This window comes from Macrotis lagotis, chromosome 3 (genome assembly GCF_037893015.1).
Source record: "Macrotis lagotis isolate mMagLag1 chromosome 3, bilby.v1.9.chrom.fasta, whole genome shotgun sequence".
Taxonomy (NCBI): Eukaryota; Metazoa; Chordata; class Mammalia; order Peramelemorphia; family Peramelidae; genus Macrotis; species Macrotis lagotis.
This window is the reverse complement of record NC_133660.1, coordinates 270,788,851-270,804,439: the sequence shown is the minus strand read 5'-3', so window position 1 is coordinate 270,804,439 and position 15,589 is coordinate 270,788,851. Positions and strand designations below refer to the sequence as shown.

The following is a 15,589-nucleotide window of genomic DNA, read 5'->3' as shown; positions in this document are numbered from 1 at the left end:
ACACTCACTAATGTGCCTATGGCCAAGTCATGTAATCTCCTTGAGTCTCAGTTTCTTCCTCAGAAAAGTAGTGCTAATAATACCTACATTGCTTATCCTCCGGGTAGGCTGTGAGGTCAAAGATAATGGAGAAGGGCTTTGTAAAACCTGAACAGCCATTTCAATGCCAGTTATCTTTATTACAACAGAGTGGCAGTTCCAAGAAGCACCTAAGAACACAGATATCCAACAGAGCCGGAAGAGATTGTTTTAACATCATCTAGATATTCCTACCCCATTATCATGGATGGGGAAACTGAGGTCCAGGGAGGCTGGTTAAGTTAGTATTGACAGCTGTGCAGCCAATGCTTTTGCTGCTGCAATATTATCTCTTGGTGGCCCCTCCAGGGTACAAGGTGGGGTTGGGGTGAGGCAGGGGAATCCAGAACTTTTGCAACATTTCTACCCTTATTCTACACCCTCTTGGAGGAACTTTGCCTAGGTTGGACCCAGGATTCCATCAGGGTGAGGAACTCCACCACCACAAGTTGGCACCTCCGTCATGATTTACTGGTTTCAGGTTTCCTGGGACTTGGAGAGCTTAGCCTAGAGTCACCAGACTTGGGGGGGGGGCAACAACACTTGAACCCAGTTCTCCCTGACTCCAAAGTCAGACTTCTGTGTCTACTACACCATGTCTCCAGATTTTGGCAATGGGCCCTACCCTGAGCTGATGGGGGACTCTACTTCCCAAGGCTCCTGACCGAAATGTGCATCCCAGTGTGGGACGTTTCTGCTCTGGTAACCAGAGGCCCTTCTTCCCAACCCCCCTCGGTCCAGAGAGCTCATGGACCTTGGGAGAGAGCTGGGAGAATCTTACACAGGTTCCTGACTCAGGTGTTTCACATAGCAACCTCTCCCTCTTTCTCTCCTGATGGAGAAACTGAGGCCAGAGAGGAGCACTGAATTCTAGCTGGGCCAGTGTGCTGGGAGAGGTGGGGAAGGGCTTCAGCTTTAGGAAGGAGGTCAGTCGAAGGCCAGAGATTCAAGGTCAGCCTTCCTCTCTCCAATTCTGGTCTTTTTTTAGTTGAGTTCTGGTGCCAGCTTGGGGCAAGAGCCAAAAAGTCGTTGTGCCCAGGCACCCAGCCCAGCCTGCCCCTGGCTCTCCCAGGACACACAGCTGCTCTTTGTCTCCGGAGCACTTATCTAGCCAGGGATCAGGGAGGGGAAACCTAGATGGGCTGACTTCCTGGAAAGACCTGAGGCTCTCCCAGCAGCCTCCCTCCACCACCCCTAGCTGGCCCATCTCCCGTGTACCATCCCGGACCCCAGCCCAGAGAGTCGGATGGAGTCTGACGGAAGTCAGAGTCAAGCCCTTTCCAACCAGGTGCCCAGGAGTTAATACCCCACTTTCTACCCCCCACACACACCCCCTAAGCCAACAGAACAATAGGGTACTAGAGTGGCTTAGATTGACCGCTGAGTTCCTTTTCAACTGGAAGCTTCTCAGGGTTTGCCCTAGCCCAGGGTCTGACAGATAGCAGGCACTTAATAAAGGCTTGCTGCATTGTACCCTCAGGCCCTGGGATTCTCCAGGTTGTCCCTGCAGATGTGTGGCCCACTGCTGGCCCTTTAATAAACGTCTGGTATACTGGTGGGGTTTAATAAATGCTCATTCACTTTAATTAGACGGGAGAAGTTTCTTTATAATGTCTCTCCTTGCTTCTCTATCTCCCTCTATTTTCTCTGTCCCTTCTCTGGTCTGTCTCTGCCCCTATCTCTTCCCTTCTTTTTTCTGCCTCCCTGTCTTTCTCCCCCCTCCCCTCTATCTCTCTCCGGTCTCTTTCTCCCTATCTCCATCTCTCCCCCCCTTTCTCCTCTTTCTCTCCTCTCCCTCACTATCTCTTGTCTCTGCCCACATATGCCCCCGTGCCCTCCCCCCCTGGTTTTCTCCTCTTCATCGCCCCCCGGCAGCCTAGACTTCTCGGGGGTCTCTTTAGGACTATGAGCTCCCAAGATCTCGGAACCGCCCTTAAGCAGGTGGGAGGAGGGTGGCATGGGGAGGGGGAGCGCTCTGAGCCCCAGAACGCTAGCCCCACTCGTGCCCTTCGTGGCCCCTGGGCCTCCGCCCATGGGGCTGGCTGGCACCTGCTCCAGGGACGCCCTCCTCTTCTCTCTTCCCCCTCCCCTCCCCTCCCCCTCCCCATCCAGGCGGGTCTCGGGGCCGCCGCCCCCCTTCTGCCTTTTGGGGAGGGGGGAACCCGAGGGGGGTCGGGGGGCCAGACGGGCCCGGGCCGCCCCCCGACTGCAGCCTGGGGCTCTTGCCGCGCCCCCGGCCCGTGTCTCTGCCGGGGCCCCTCGGAGGCGCGGCCCCGCCCGTTTCCCCTCCCCCACATCCCCCTCCCCGCGCCGCCTGGCCCTTTAAGTCCAGCCCTTGCCCTCGAGCCTCTCGGCGCTCGATTGGCTCAGTCCGCCCGTGGGAAGGGCCGCGCCTCCCCCCGCCTCCGGGAGCAGCTGCGCGCGCAGCCGCCCGAGCTCGCGGAGCCATCTCGGGCCAAAGGCGGGCGAGCGCGGCGCGGCGGGGTCCGGGTTGGACGGCCCCGTGCAGCCGGGGACCAATGAAACGGCCGGATCCGGAGGGCGGGGCCGGCCAGGCCGTTGCCAAGGACGACCCTAAGGGGCGGGAACTCGCTGGGCGGAAATGGGGCGGGGCCGGGGCCGGAAGCGGGAAGTAGGCTGCGAGGCGCAGGACGCGGCGGCCGCTGCCCGTTCCCGGTCGGGTCCTGCTGCCGCCCCGAGGCGCCATGGAGAAGCTGCGGCTCCTGGGCCTGCGCTACCAGGAGTACGTGACCCGCCACCCGGCCGCCACGGCCCAGCTGGAGACGGCGGTGCGGGGCCTCAGCTACCTGCTGGCAGGTACCACCGCGACCCCTGACCCCTGACCCCGGGGGGGCATGTGGCCGCGCACTGCCGAGCGCCTCCTGCGCGGGCCCGAGGGGCGGACAGAGACCCCCCGAGGCTGACAGACACGTCTCCCCCCGGGCCCAAGAGCAAGAGATGGACCCCCCCAGAAGCAGAGATCCCCGCTGAGAGACAGCCCCCCCAGAGTGAGGACAGAGACCCCGAAGATAAGAGACTAAAACTGCCCCCCCTCCGAGAGGCAGAGACCAGGGATCTGAGACCCCCGAGGTTAAGGGAGATTCCCAACCGAAATACCCCCCCCCCCCAGACAGACTCCTCAGATTGGCAGACACGCCTTCCCCCCAGAGTCAGAGTGAGAGACCCTTGAGATGGACTGACATTCAGACCCCCCAAAGGCTAAGAGAGACTCCCCCAGATTAAGAAGCAGACGCCCCAAGACAGGAGACGGAGACCCTCCGCAGGGACAGACATCCTAATGTCAAGGTGGACCCCAGGATACTCATTGAGATTCCTCCTGAACCTGAGGCAGAAAGCTCCCCCCAAGAGTGAGAGACAGTCATGAGTGCAGAATAGCCCCCCACACAGGGGAGTTCAGAGGCGAGAATCTCAGCCCTGCTATACTGACACGGCCTCGCTCTCTGTAAAACCGAGGCCCTTGGGGTGTGGGGGTGCGGGGACTGGGACATGGGCCGCTTGTGACCCCCTACCCTTCTCTCTTCCTTCCCCAGGCCGATTTGCTGATTCCCATGAGCTGTCGGAACTGGGTGTGTACTCCGCCGTAGAAGGGTGAGGGTTGCCTGGAAGAGGGAGGTGTGGGGGTGAGGTTGGCAGAGCCCCCCTGCCCAGGTCAGTTTGCCCTCTGGGGAAATGAGGTGGAGGAACAGGTTGGGGGGAGGCCGCCAGCTGCGTGTTGGTGCTGGCACTCTGGGCTGAAGGTGAGGAGGTTTCCTCACCCGCTGCCTCTGGCGCTCCCCAGTCTACTCCGCCTCCAACTTGCTGGTGCTCCTGAACGACGGCATCCTTCGGAAGGAGCTTAGGCAGAGCCTGCCCGTGGTAAGGGGCTGGGAGGGAGCCTGGCAGGCGGGGGGAGACCCCTCGTGACCCCCCAGCACTTCTGATGCCCCTCTTATCTTTACAGTCGCTGTCCCAGCAGAAGCTGCTGACGTGGCTGAGTGTGCTCGAATGCGTGGAAGTGTTCATGGAGATGGGGGCTGCCAAGGTGTGGGGGGAGATGGGCCGTTGGCTCATCATCGTTCTCATCCAGTTGGCTAAGTACGTTGAGGGGGTGGGGGGTGGGGGTGACCCAGGACATTTCTGGGCCCGAGTACACACACAGTGAGCCCCCTCAGGGTAGGCCCTCTGTCCATCCAAGGTGCCCACCACTGCCCACCAAGGCTTCTGTCCCTACAGGGCTGTGCTGCGGGTCCTGCTGCTGCTCTGGTACAAGGCTGGCCTCCAGACCTCACCCCCCATTGTGCCACTTGATCGGGAAATGCAGCTGCATCCCCAAGGTGAGCCTCCCAGTTCTATCTGCCTCCATTCCCCCAAGCACGTGGTCTGCTTTTCAGGGGCCATTGGGCAGAAACCTGACTTTTCTCATGGGTAAATGAGCCAGCTCTCATGAGTCCTTGTTATTCCCAGCACAGAGGGAGCTGCTTGACAGGGGCCAAGGGGCTGCTTGTTGTCATGTACTCCCCAGTGCCACAGAATCTGAGTTTGAGTCCCAGTTGTGACACTTGCCGGTCACATCTTATGGGGCAAATTAGTTTCTCTGTAATATGGGTATTGTTCTTGGACCACTGGTCTGAACAGGTGGCCGGGCTGCAGCCATCATACACAGTGGGGAGCTTTGACCAGCAGAGGCCCTGAGACTCTGGCACCTGGGCCCAGCTTAGCCACTGCTCTCCGTGTGGAAGCTTCTGGCTTCTCCCTGCAGTCACGTAGTCAGAGTGTGGTCTGAAAGTTTCAGGTCAGGCAGCACTGCCCCTGCAAGTATTCTACTTAGGCCTCCTTTGAGGTTTGTAGCCGCTGCAGTTGGATGATGATGGTTTATGGAACACAGTAACTAAAATGTTTAGCACAGGGCCTATGGTTACTGTCTAATTCAGGTTCCACAGCAATCCTGGGAGGTAGGTGCTGTTGTTACCATTCTGCACTTGAGGAAACCAAAATAAATAGGTGAAAGGACTTGCCTAGGTCACACTGCTAGAAAGTATCAAGGTTGGATTTGAATTCGACCATGCGCCATCCCCTACAACACTAGGGCTCCCTCTTAGGGGAAGCCCAAGGTTGTATGTGGTGGACAGGGGGTCACGACCACACCTCACCCAACCCTTAGCAACTCGATGGATGCTCTTTCAAATAATTAGCTCAGCTAGTGGCATGGAAGTGGTGTAGAGATGGGTGACCTTCTGGATGAGCCGTGGCTGCCCACATTGAGCAGCCTCAGCCCTTCTGGGCTTTTCCACCTGGAAACAAAAACTCAAGCTCTCTCTCCATTGTCCTCTCCTTCTGGTCCTCAGCTACTGTTGGGGTCAGATGGCACTGGGCCCTCCCCATTTTTTTCTAGTATCTTCCCTTGCTTCCCTCTTGTGTGCACCTCTCCAGTCCTGCCTCATCTGAACTGGTGGATGATTCCCCTGATCACATCAACTTCAGTCTTTTTTTTTCCTTCTCCTTGGAGTGCTTTCCTTGTGCATTGTTGGCTCTCTCTTGATCTTCACTCATTTGTTAAGGGCCTACTATGTACCAGTGCTGGGGATACCACAAAAGACAAGTCAAGGAGATTGCCATCTAATGAGGGAGACAACCCAGAAGTACTTGTGTCTAGACCAGGTCTTTACAGAGTGGATGGAAGGGAACCTGTAGCAGACGATAGCTGGCAACCTGGTTGGGGCCTCCTGCAGAAGGGGGCTGAGGTTAGAAAGAGTTGGAATGAGCCAGGAGGAGCCCCCTCAGTTATTGAGGGAGGTGGGGAGGAGGGCACAGCAAGTACACAGGTGCAGAGGTAGGTATGTGGGAGGGCTTCTCAGGATCCCCAGTCAGAGAAGGGAGCCCAAAAGAAATCGACTGGAGAAGTAGGAAGGACTTGAAACCAGAGAGAGGGTTTTGTTCTTGATTTTGGAGGCAGTGAGGGGTCACTTGAACATCAGGGTGCTGTGTCCTGGTAAAGCCTTGATGGCGGTGATGCCATGTGATCTCCCTTTCCAGGATGCCAACCACCTGGCCTCTTGGCCTTTTTCCCTCCCTAGGTGGTGAGCACAGCATGGACAGCCAGGACCAGCCCTATGTGGGGAAGCGGTCTAACCGGGTGGTGCGATCCCTGCAGAGCAGTAAGTGGGGAGAAGGGGCAAAGGGGAGGGACAAGTGGGCTTTCGTTTCATGGGTCCCCATCACCAACCACTCCAGGTGCCCACTTCTCCCTACTCCACCTGGAAGCCCTCCTTATGGGTGTGACTCTGTGTTCCAGCACCATCCTTACACTCAAGACACTGGGGAGCCCCCCAGCAGCAGGAGGGGCGGTCACATCGAGGGGAGGAGCTGGAAGCCGGCCCCACCCCCCTGGGACTCCAGGAGACCATTGCTGAGTCAGTGTACATTGCCCGACCCTTGCTGCACTGTATCTGCCAGAACTCAAGCTGTGATTGGGGGAGGAGAGGCTGAGAGTGAAGGTGGGGTAGAGGGGAGGGACCACTCTGTTCAAGAGGGACCTTGACCCTTTCACTGTCAGTGCTGAGTTTGGGCCTGTGGGGTCAGCGGTCATGGAAGCCTTGGCTCCTCTCTGCCATCTTGGACGTGACTAGGTAAGTGTGTAGGTGTGGCAGGGGTGGCATTTTTCTCTGTGGTGGCACATTATTTAAACCTCCAGCCTCAGATACTTTCTCTGTCACCCTTGGCAAGTCACTTCATCTTGGTTTGCCTCAGTTTCCTCATCTGCAAAACAGGGATAATTTCAGCAGTTGCTTCCCTGAGTTACTGTGAATATGACAAGTGGTAGACATTGTCAAGCCGTAGCACAATGGAGTGCTTTGGAGACACTTGTTCCTTTCTCTTTCTCTACTGTAAAAACTGGTGCTAGTTGAGTTCAGAAGCCGCCCCCACCCCATGGCCACTCACAGAGGCCTTTAACAAGTTGGAGGTGGCCTGCTCTAGCTGAGCAGGAAGCTTTCCTTCCTCAAGCTGAAATTTGCCTCTTTGCAGCTTCTTCCTATGGCTTCTTACTCAGCCCTTAGGGCCGGGCCAAACAAGCTTCATCTCCCCCATGACAGCCCCCAAACCTGTCTCCAGGATTCCATGAAGGCAGGTAGGGCAGACCCTGTGAAGTCACAGCCCTGGGAGTGTGGGCCATGGTGGCCAGGCAGCTGAGGTGGGAGCACTGCCCTCATCAAGGGGGGGGGGGGGGGTCAGTACAGGAAGTGGCATAGCTGAGGGCATGGGCACAGGGAGGGGCAGCAAAAAGGTCCAGAACTTCCTAGGCATCCTAGAGCAAGGCCCCTTAATCAGCCCTCTGAGCCCCACTGTCATCTTTTGAACCAAGTAACCTATAAGGTTCCTCCTGTGTGAGTCCTAGATCTTTTTAATTTGAAAGGAATCATAGAACCTAGTCTGAGCAGTGAGGGTGATTCTCAGTGTGACCATGGGTGAGTCTTCTAACTTCTGAGCTTCACTTTCTTCATTCACAGAGTAGACTTTAATAATGCATGCTTCACTATCTCGAAGCTGCTCGGTGTCCTGGTGTCCTGGGGTCAAAGCCCTAAATGATTCTGACCTGGCTACCTCTTCCCTCCCTCTCAGGAACTGATGGGGGGGGCGGAGATCAGAAGATAGAGTAAAGATAATCCCTCCCTCCCCCCAACCTTCATTCTTGTCAGCAAAGGCTTACTGATGCCTGCTCTGAGGTGGGCTCTGGCCTAGACCATAACAGTCATAATGTTCATAATGGAATGGGGAAGAAGGAGGGAGGGAACCAAGGCAAGGACACTGAAGGAGAGACTGAAGGACAGAAATCCAGATAGGTGGGTGAGAGCAGGAATTCCTAATTTTATAAATGCCTTCTATGGGCCAGAAATAATAGGGATAAAAACGAAGATGACACGTCCTTCATGGGGCTTCCACCCAAGGGAGTGGGGGAGTCATCAGAAACTTCCCAGAGGAGGTAGCTACTGAGATGAGCCACTATAGGGACCTAGTAGGAGCTTGATGCATACTTGATTATTGGTGAAAGGAAGAGAGGGTTTGGATCAATGGAGATAGAGGACAGCCTCTTGGAATGCATGGGTTCTCAGCCTCAAGTATTTCAGACCTGACTCTGCCCCCTTGCTTCCTTCCATCCATAGCCTAAGTTTGTTGAGTGACAAAAAAGGGCTGACTCGGCGGGAGCGACTGGAGCTCCGGCGACGGACTGTCCTGCTACTCTACTACCTGCTGCGCTCCCCTTTCTATGACCGTTTCTCTGAGTAAGGAATATTGGGGGTGGTGGTGGTGGAAAGGTCCTGGGCTGGGGCAGACTGGGGCCTGAGTGACATAGCTCATCTGGAAGTACCAGTGTGGCCCCATAGAGAATTCATTCACCAGCCTAGATCTGGGAAGGTGGATGTCCAGGAGGAGGAAGGGTCAGGATGAACTGAGGCAGTGGAGGGCTTTGGTTTAAGCCCAGTTGGGAAAGAGGAGGAAGGGGAGGTCCACTACTCATCATATACAGGATGTTGTCCAACGGTGGAGAAAGGTCAGAGCTGTTCAGGCCTCATTTTGCTTGCTTTCTCTGCCAAGGAAAATGACCTTTGGATTGGAAAGGACAGGACAAAATAGGCTACCAAATATCAATAAGGAAGTAAAAAGCCTCCAGCTGCCTTTCAGGCATTCATATTCACACAGCTCAGATGAACCATATCCTTCCTAGCCCTGAGAGAGCTCGGGGTTGTGGTAACTGGGATAAATCATGGAGAACAGACCAGGTGCTACCAGTCTGGGGATGGCAACATTTAGGTTGAAGAGCAGTGAGCTTGTCAGTTGGAGGCCAGTGAGCTGAATTTGGCTTCCTGGCAAAATTCTTGAACCTTTTAAAGATGCTGGGAGGGACAAGTGAATCTGAAAAATCTCCATCAGCTCTTCCTGCTATTCTTGTGCAAACCCTGGGGGATTGCATAGATTAACATTCCATATGATCGAACAGTTAGATTCACTTAGAACTGGTTTCATTGCTGGACTCAGATGGTTGTTAAGGGTTTGGAGTCAGCAACCCAGTTGTAAAGGCTGAGGTGGTGTGGTTGCCAAACCTGCTGACAATTTGGATCTGGGAGGGGTACTTCATACACTGGATCCAAAATTATCTCTGTAGGTGAGGTCGTCTGGGAAGCATAAAGGCCAAGTCTTAACCTCCAAGCATCCATCTCTCAAAGACGAAATGCAGACAGTTGTCTAAACCTCAGCATGGTCCACAGGCTTCCTACAAAGCTCCCATCATCTTGGGCCAAATGCAGAGACAGTGCACCTCCAGGCCTAAGGAGGTGATGAGCCCACTTCGGGGGAGTTGTTCGGTTTAAGAAGAGGGCCTAGAGGAGAGCAGCCAGCCTGGTGAGTCTGTGCTGAATGAGGCCTAGCTGAAGAGAAGAGAGGACTCGAGGAAATCTGCTTTCTGTCTTCATATAGCTGAAGGGCTGTCACCTAGAGGAGGGCTTAGATGAGTTCTGCTTGGTCCTGGAGGGGGAACCAGGAACATTTGGTAGAAAGGGCTCATTGGAAGGAGTCACCTAGCCATGAGAGCTGCCCTCAAGTGGGCTGTGCCACCTGGGGAGATACTAGGCTCCCTCTTAGGAGATCTTCCAGGAGATGATGGGCAGCCTTGGAGTGGACTGGTGTAGTCTTGTTGGGTAAAATAGCTCGGAGCTCCCCTCCAGCTCTGAAATTCTGTAATTCCTTCCTTTTCTCATTTCTTCAGGGGCAAAAGCAGGAGGTGTATGTACAATTCAGAGCCAGGTTTTGTAGAGGATATGTTGAAGGAACTTGGGCTACACCAACACTTCATTCTCTATGTGACCTGTGACCCTGAGAATAGCATGATGCTTCCCCCCCCCCTTTTTGTTGTTGATTATTCTCAGGCTCAATTTCCTCATCTGCAGATTGAAAATGTAGTTCGTATCTGCCCTACATCACCAGGTGGTGAGGAGGATACTTTGTACATCTCAGGTTCCATGTGAGTGTTTCTGTCATCAGTCATTGATCCCACTCCGTGGGCACCTCAGTCTAGCCCTGAAGGGCCTTGTGGAGCCAGAAAGGCTGTTAGCCCAGGCCCAAGGTAATTCCTTTAGTTACATAAGCATCAATGAAGCACAAACTCTTACACAAGCATCGGCTCCTACACAGGCCTTGGAGAAGCACTGACTCCTCCACAGGCACGAATGAAACACTGGTTCCTTATACAGGCTCTTGGGGCTGACCAATCAGTGATGGAAGACCCAAGCCCACACTGGCTTTGGGGTAATGAGGAGCCAGTAGCCCCCTCATTCCCACCCAGTGACCTCATCTTTGCTTTACATGGGCACCTGATAAGTGTGTTGTATGTCTGGGTAGCACATACGTCATTTGAAGATCACCACTGTTTTATTTGTGTCCATGCATCCCTACCACCTAACAGTATTCAGTCCATAGGGACTTAATATCTGTTGATTGTTTAAAAACATTAAAATGAGATAGTTCCTTCCCTCTAGAATGTTTCATTTGGCTGCAGGAAACAACTTATCCTTGGATTAATAATACAAAATAGACGCAAAATGATTTGCTGGGTTAGGAGGAGAATACAAATAATGAGAGGGAATCAGGAGGAGCAGCCCTGGTGATGAACCTGGATGACATCTTATCCGTGGATTAATAATACAAAATAGATGCAAAATGATTTGCTGGGTTAGGAGGAGAATACAAATAATGAGAGGAAATCAGGAGGAGCAGCCCTGGAGATGAACCTGGATGGGACCTAGAAATTCTATCGGTGAAAATGAGGGGGAGGGCATTTCATTAGGTGGGACTGTTGGTGCAAAGATGTGGGGATCAGAGATGGAACTGGAGGGAGAGTAACACAGAAGTAAGTTTGGAGTGATTTGCCAGAGCCAGATTGGGAAAGAGTTTCAGTGTCACATGCTTAAGTCATATCCTAGAGGCAAGAGGGTAAGTGGGTGTCACTGAGCCTTCATGAGCAGTCAGACTTAGACTGAATGGAGGGTACATCAGAGCAGGGCCAGAGACTAACTAGGAGCCCGAAGAAAAGACGGAGGCAGGGAAAGGACAGAAATGGCATTTCAGTAGAGAGGTGGGTTTGGAAAAAAGTTGAGTTCTGCTTGGGGCCCATTGAGTTTGAGATGTTATTGGGGGTTTGAAAAGTTGACTATGGTCAACAGATAGGTGAGGATCTGGAGCTTGGAAAAGAGACCGGGGGTCTTGGAGCTCTGGGGATCTTCTGCATAGAGATGTGAATTAGATCTTTAGGAGCTGATGAGAAGAAGGGAGCTGAGAAAAGAGAAGAGGAACCGAGACAGATCCCAGAAAAGTGCTCACATATGGAGACAGGAGACATGCATGACAGCCCACCAAAGGAGGAGAGCCAGAAGGAACCCCCTTTTCACAGAGGTGACATTGGTAATAAATAGCACAGCTAGATTGAACTCCAGTCCCCTGACTTCAAATCTGCACTCATTGCACTGGAACACATTGCCTCCCATAACATTGGTCAGGAAGGATGAAGGCTGAGAAGAGTTCTTTGGCTTTAACAATTAAGACAGCATTGGAAACTTTGGAAAGCACAGTTTGAACCAAGCATTGCTGTCAGAATTTAGACTGCATGGAATAAAGGAGTCAGCCCGGCATGGGGAAGTGGAGATGAGCATAGAGAACTTTCTCTGGTTTGATTGTGAAGTGGAGGAGAGAGAAAAGAGCTGATATTGGTGGCAGGATCAGATGAAAGTCTTGGAGATGAGGAAGCTTTGGGCATGTTAAGAAGGCAGCAGGGAAGAAACCAACAGATGGAAGATCAAAGATTGGTCAGTGAGAAGATGATGAAAGAGACAGTGTCATTGGAGATGACCAGAGGAGATCAACGGACCTTCTGTCCAAGGAGTAGCCTTGCTAAATTTAGAGGATCTTGGCACCTGATTAACCACAGAGGATTGAATTTTTTGGCCACTGCTTCAACACTCAAAAGACCATCTGTCAGTTCATGAAGAGGGCGTCATCTGCATCAATGGAGGTTGTACCCACACCAAAAATATCCACAGCTCCTGAATACCAGAATGGATTATGATGAGCAATGTTGAAGTTGTTAGTGGGGCAGCTAGGTGATACAGTGGCTAGAGCCCTGGCCCTGGGGTCAGGAGAACCTGAGTTCAAATCCAGCCTCAGACACTTAATATTATTACTTAGCTGTGTGACCTTGGGCAAATCACTTGACCCCATGGCCTTGAAAATAGCAAAAAAAGTTGTTAGGTGGGTACCACCTAGAACGTATCTGACCTGACTGGAATTCAAAGGCAGTGATCCTCAAGGGAGATGGAGTGAAGGACATGGATAAAGTGGACAGTGTCCAGAGAAAGACAGCCAGAATGGGGAGGGTCCTGTGAGGATCTGTTCAGGAACTGGGGACACTGTGTAGAGAAGTCTCCCAGAAGATGTCTAGGAAGGGCTGCAGTATGGCTCCAGAGGGTCAACCCAAAAACCACTAGTTGGAAGTGACAAAGGTTGATTTCAAGATCTGACAATAAGAACTCCCCCAGACTTTAGGTGATTGCCTCTGGTACTACTGGGTTCACTCTTCTTGGAAACCTAGAGGCAGAGGCAGGATGGCCACATGTTTGTTGTAGTAGGAATGATAAGAGTTGGGGCTAGACCTTGCAGGTCACTAAGGTCCCTTCCAGCTCTGAAATTCTGTGATTCTGGGTTCAGCAGAGACCGAGTCTGGCCATAGTCAAGAAGCATTTCTTGAGAACCTCCTGTGTGTTGGAGCACTGGACCATGACAGATAAAAGAAATGGTGACCCTGAGTCTGGCCTTCATCCTAAGAACAATCAGAGTAGACTTCCAGGACAGCTTATAGGGTCAGAGACAGCACTTTGCCCCTCCTACTCAGATAGTGACTTGTCTGTAAGTCCAGGATTGGGCCAGCCTCAACCAAAGGCGTCTTGGCTTCCTTCCCTCCATCTTCCCAAGCCAGCATTGCCTGCTCATAGATGAAGCTCCTACAATACATTAAGGAACTCGGTTGAAATCTCAGCTCTGCCACTTACATGACAGTAAGCTACCCCTCTCTGAGCTTCTTCCATAACATGACATGGTTCTTAGGTGGATGGAGTGATGCACACAATTGTGAGGGCTCTAGTGACCTTGTGTCCTGTATGGCCAGGATCTGAGTCCAAACTTTAAAGGGGAAATCCAGAATCCCACAGAGGACAGACATTGGGGTGGACCCCAGATCCGCATTGATACTGAGGAATGGAAGCCAAAGCAGAGCAAGAGCGGACAGGGAGCCAAGGAAGCCAAGCTTTGACCCAGGAAGTCGCTGTCCTGTCCCACAGAATCTCAAGTCCAACCCACCCAGGATCTATCAATAGTCTGTTGTTGCAAAGTACTGTGGGATAGAGATGAAACTAAAATCAGAACCTGCCTTCCAAGAGCTTTTATCGTACTGGGGAAGATACTGCATGTAAACAGAGAATTATATAAGTATAAAGAAATATCTATACCTAACATGTGTAAATGCAAGTATATATCTATATGTATGTGTATAAACCTATATATACACACATCCATAAACAGGCAACAGATCATGAATGAGTAGGAGGTGATTTGAGGTAGAAGCACCAACAAGCAAGTGCAGTCATCAAGGAGGACTTCTGTAGGAAAGACAGGTTTCTAAGAAGTATAGAAGGGGTCCCTGGTCTTTGCTGAAGATTACTAATTAACATAGTTTTCAAATGTTATATTTGTTTTACTGTATTTTATTGTTTTGTTAATTGTTCTTAATTATATTTAATCTGATTACCCTTGTCTGTACAAAGACAGAGATATGGAAGACTGAATGCCATAGCAGGGACAATACACAAGTTGACCATTTTGACCAGTAGTCTTTCATTCCTCCCTTTGCTTTGGTTTTTCACCCCTTGAAGAAAGAAGTACTAATGGCACACTTGCTAATGTATATGAAAAGCAAAGTTGAAAGCTAATTCCTGGGCAGCAAAGGGGATCTCTGGAAGGAGAGATGAAGCTGGAGTCAGGGTTGTGGTGCCTATCTCCCCAGCCCCCGACCGAATTTCTCTCCTTTCTTCAGAGCTTCTGTTTGGTTCCCCAAAGTCACTTTGTAACTTCAAACTTCAAAGATAGAGGCCTCCTTGGCTAAAGCGTTTCTTTCCACTGTTCCATTCAGCCTCTTCCTTCATTGTCTTTCCTTCCAGGGACAGGATCCTCTTCCTGTTGCGGCTGCTGGCCGATTATATTCCTGGTGTTGGCTTGGTCACCCGTAAGTATCAGGCCAGGGGGTGAATAAAGCAGGCACTGTGGAGCCAGCCTCTCAGCACCCAGCAGCTGGGTGCCTCTGGGTTCGGGGGTTCCAACAATCTAAGAGTGGAGACAAGGGCCTCCTTGAGTCTGAACCTGCTAAAGGACACGGGTGGTGGTTGAGAGACCAGCAGTAGGTGACCCTGAGGGCTAGAGAGTAGACATGGTCTCAGATTAGACCTATTTGGAGTGGAGTGGTCATGGAGTGCAGGAGAAGGGACTTAGAATAATGTCAGCACTCTCCAGGCCTTGACCCCCCACCCCTTACTCTTTGCCTTTTTCCTTTCAGGACCACTGATGGATTACCTGCCTGCTTGGCAGAAAATTTATTTCTACAATTGGGGCTGAGGAGGAGGCTACTGAGAGGGTGGGGGGTGTGGGAGGCATGATCTACTGCAGGATCAGGCAGCCCATCCCTTCAGCCCCTCAGCCCCTCTGTCCTCAAATAAAACTGGCCCCCAGTGATGCTCCTAAGTGTGTCCTCTCTGTTCCCCAACAGTGGGGGGAGCCCAGGGTCCCACAGAGAGCCCCAACCTAGCCTGGAGATCTGGAGCATGGGAACTTTTTAGGGTGCCATAATGAATGGCCACCTGGTTGTTCTATTCAGCACCACCCCTGGACCTGAGAGATTACTGCTGCAGCCTGGGCCGCCCCTTCTACACTACAGTGGTGTCTCTTAATGAGCCTCCTGGGAGGGAAGCTCTGCCATGTGCAATCATCTTTGAAAAAGCAGGAAGCTTCTAATCCCTGGTCACCTTCCAGCCTCAGGACCACTACCTTTGGTCAGGGCTTCCTGTCGAAGGTAAATAGGGAGGACTTTGGTAAAGTTGGGTTATGGTCGGAGTCCTTAGCCCTCCAGGGGCTCTTCCCTACTCCCATTCAAGTCTTTAATTCTTCTTCCCCTCCTCCACCCCAAAATAAGAAAAGATTTCACTTTTGCAATGAACATTTTGATTGATACTCTAATGGATGTCTGCTAATTGTTATCATTGGCTTGTATGAAAGTATAGATGGGATGCTTACATCATTTTCAGATGATAAAACTGGGAAAAGTAGCTAACCCATTTGCCAATAAGGATCTAAAATATTTCCAAAGCTTGGACAGAATCCTAAGAAGATGACCTTTCATTAGGTTAAACATAAATCTGACACT

General features: G+C 52.1%; 1 protein-coding gene across 4 annotated transcripts; it reads left to right on the top strand.

Moving 5' to 3' along the window:
* The first annotated feature begins 2,695 nt into the window (after nucleotides 1-2,695).
* PEX16 (peroxisomal biogenesis factor 16) lies at nucleotides 2,696-15,428 on the top strand. Of its 4 annotated transcripts, XR_012477211.1 has the most exons (12): nucleotides 2,698-2,895; nucleotides 3,630-3,665; nucleotides 3,878-3,954; nucleotides 4,040-4,173; nucleotides 4,312-4,412; nucleotides 6,153-6,233; nucleotides 6,371-6,520; nucleotides 6,632-6,704; nucleotides 8,238-8,357; nucleotides 9,239-9,474; nucleotides 14,334-14,398; nucleotides 14,726-14,741. XR_012477211.1 is itself a non-coding variant. In XM_074230528.1 (11 exons), exons 1-11 carry the CDS (start codon nucleotides 2,784-2,786, stop codon nucleotides 14,782-14,784), a joined length of 1,008 nt encoding a protein of 335 aa, XP_074086629.1. In that variant the 5' UTR covers nucleotides 2,699-2,783; the 3' UTR covers nucleotides 14,785-15,428. The 4 variants fall into 4 exon arrangements, 2 of the variants coding, with proteins under 2 accessions (XP_074086630.1, XP_074086629.1); XR_012477210.1 differs by lacking the exon at nucleotides 14,726-14,741 and having other exon boundaries at nucleotides 14,334-14,420; XM_074230528.1 differs by lacking the exon at nucleotides 9,239-9,474 and having other exon boundaries at nucleotides 2,699-2,895; nucleotides 14,726-15,428.
* Nucleotides 15,429-15,589: the final 161 nt, after the last annotated feature.

Excerpts from the sequence above, each read along its gene's own strand:
- PEX16 (XM_074230528.1), top strand. The coding sequence starts at position 2,784 with ATGGAGAAGCTGCGGCTCCTGGGCCTGCGCTACCAGGAGTACGTGACC. Across the intron at positions 4,413-6,152 it reads AATGCAGCTGCATCCCCAAG|GTGGTGAGCACAGCATGGAC; the intron begins GTGAGCCTCCCA and ends TTCCCTCCCTAG. Across the intron at positions 6,234-6,370 it reads GGTGCGATCCCTGCAGAGCA|CACCATCCTTACACTCAAGA; the intron begins GTAAGTGGGGAG and ends TCTGTGTTCCAG.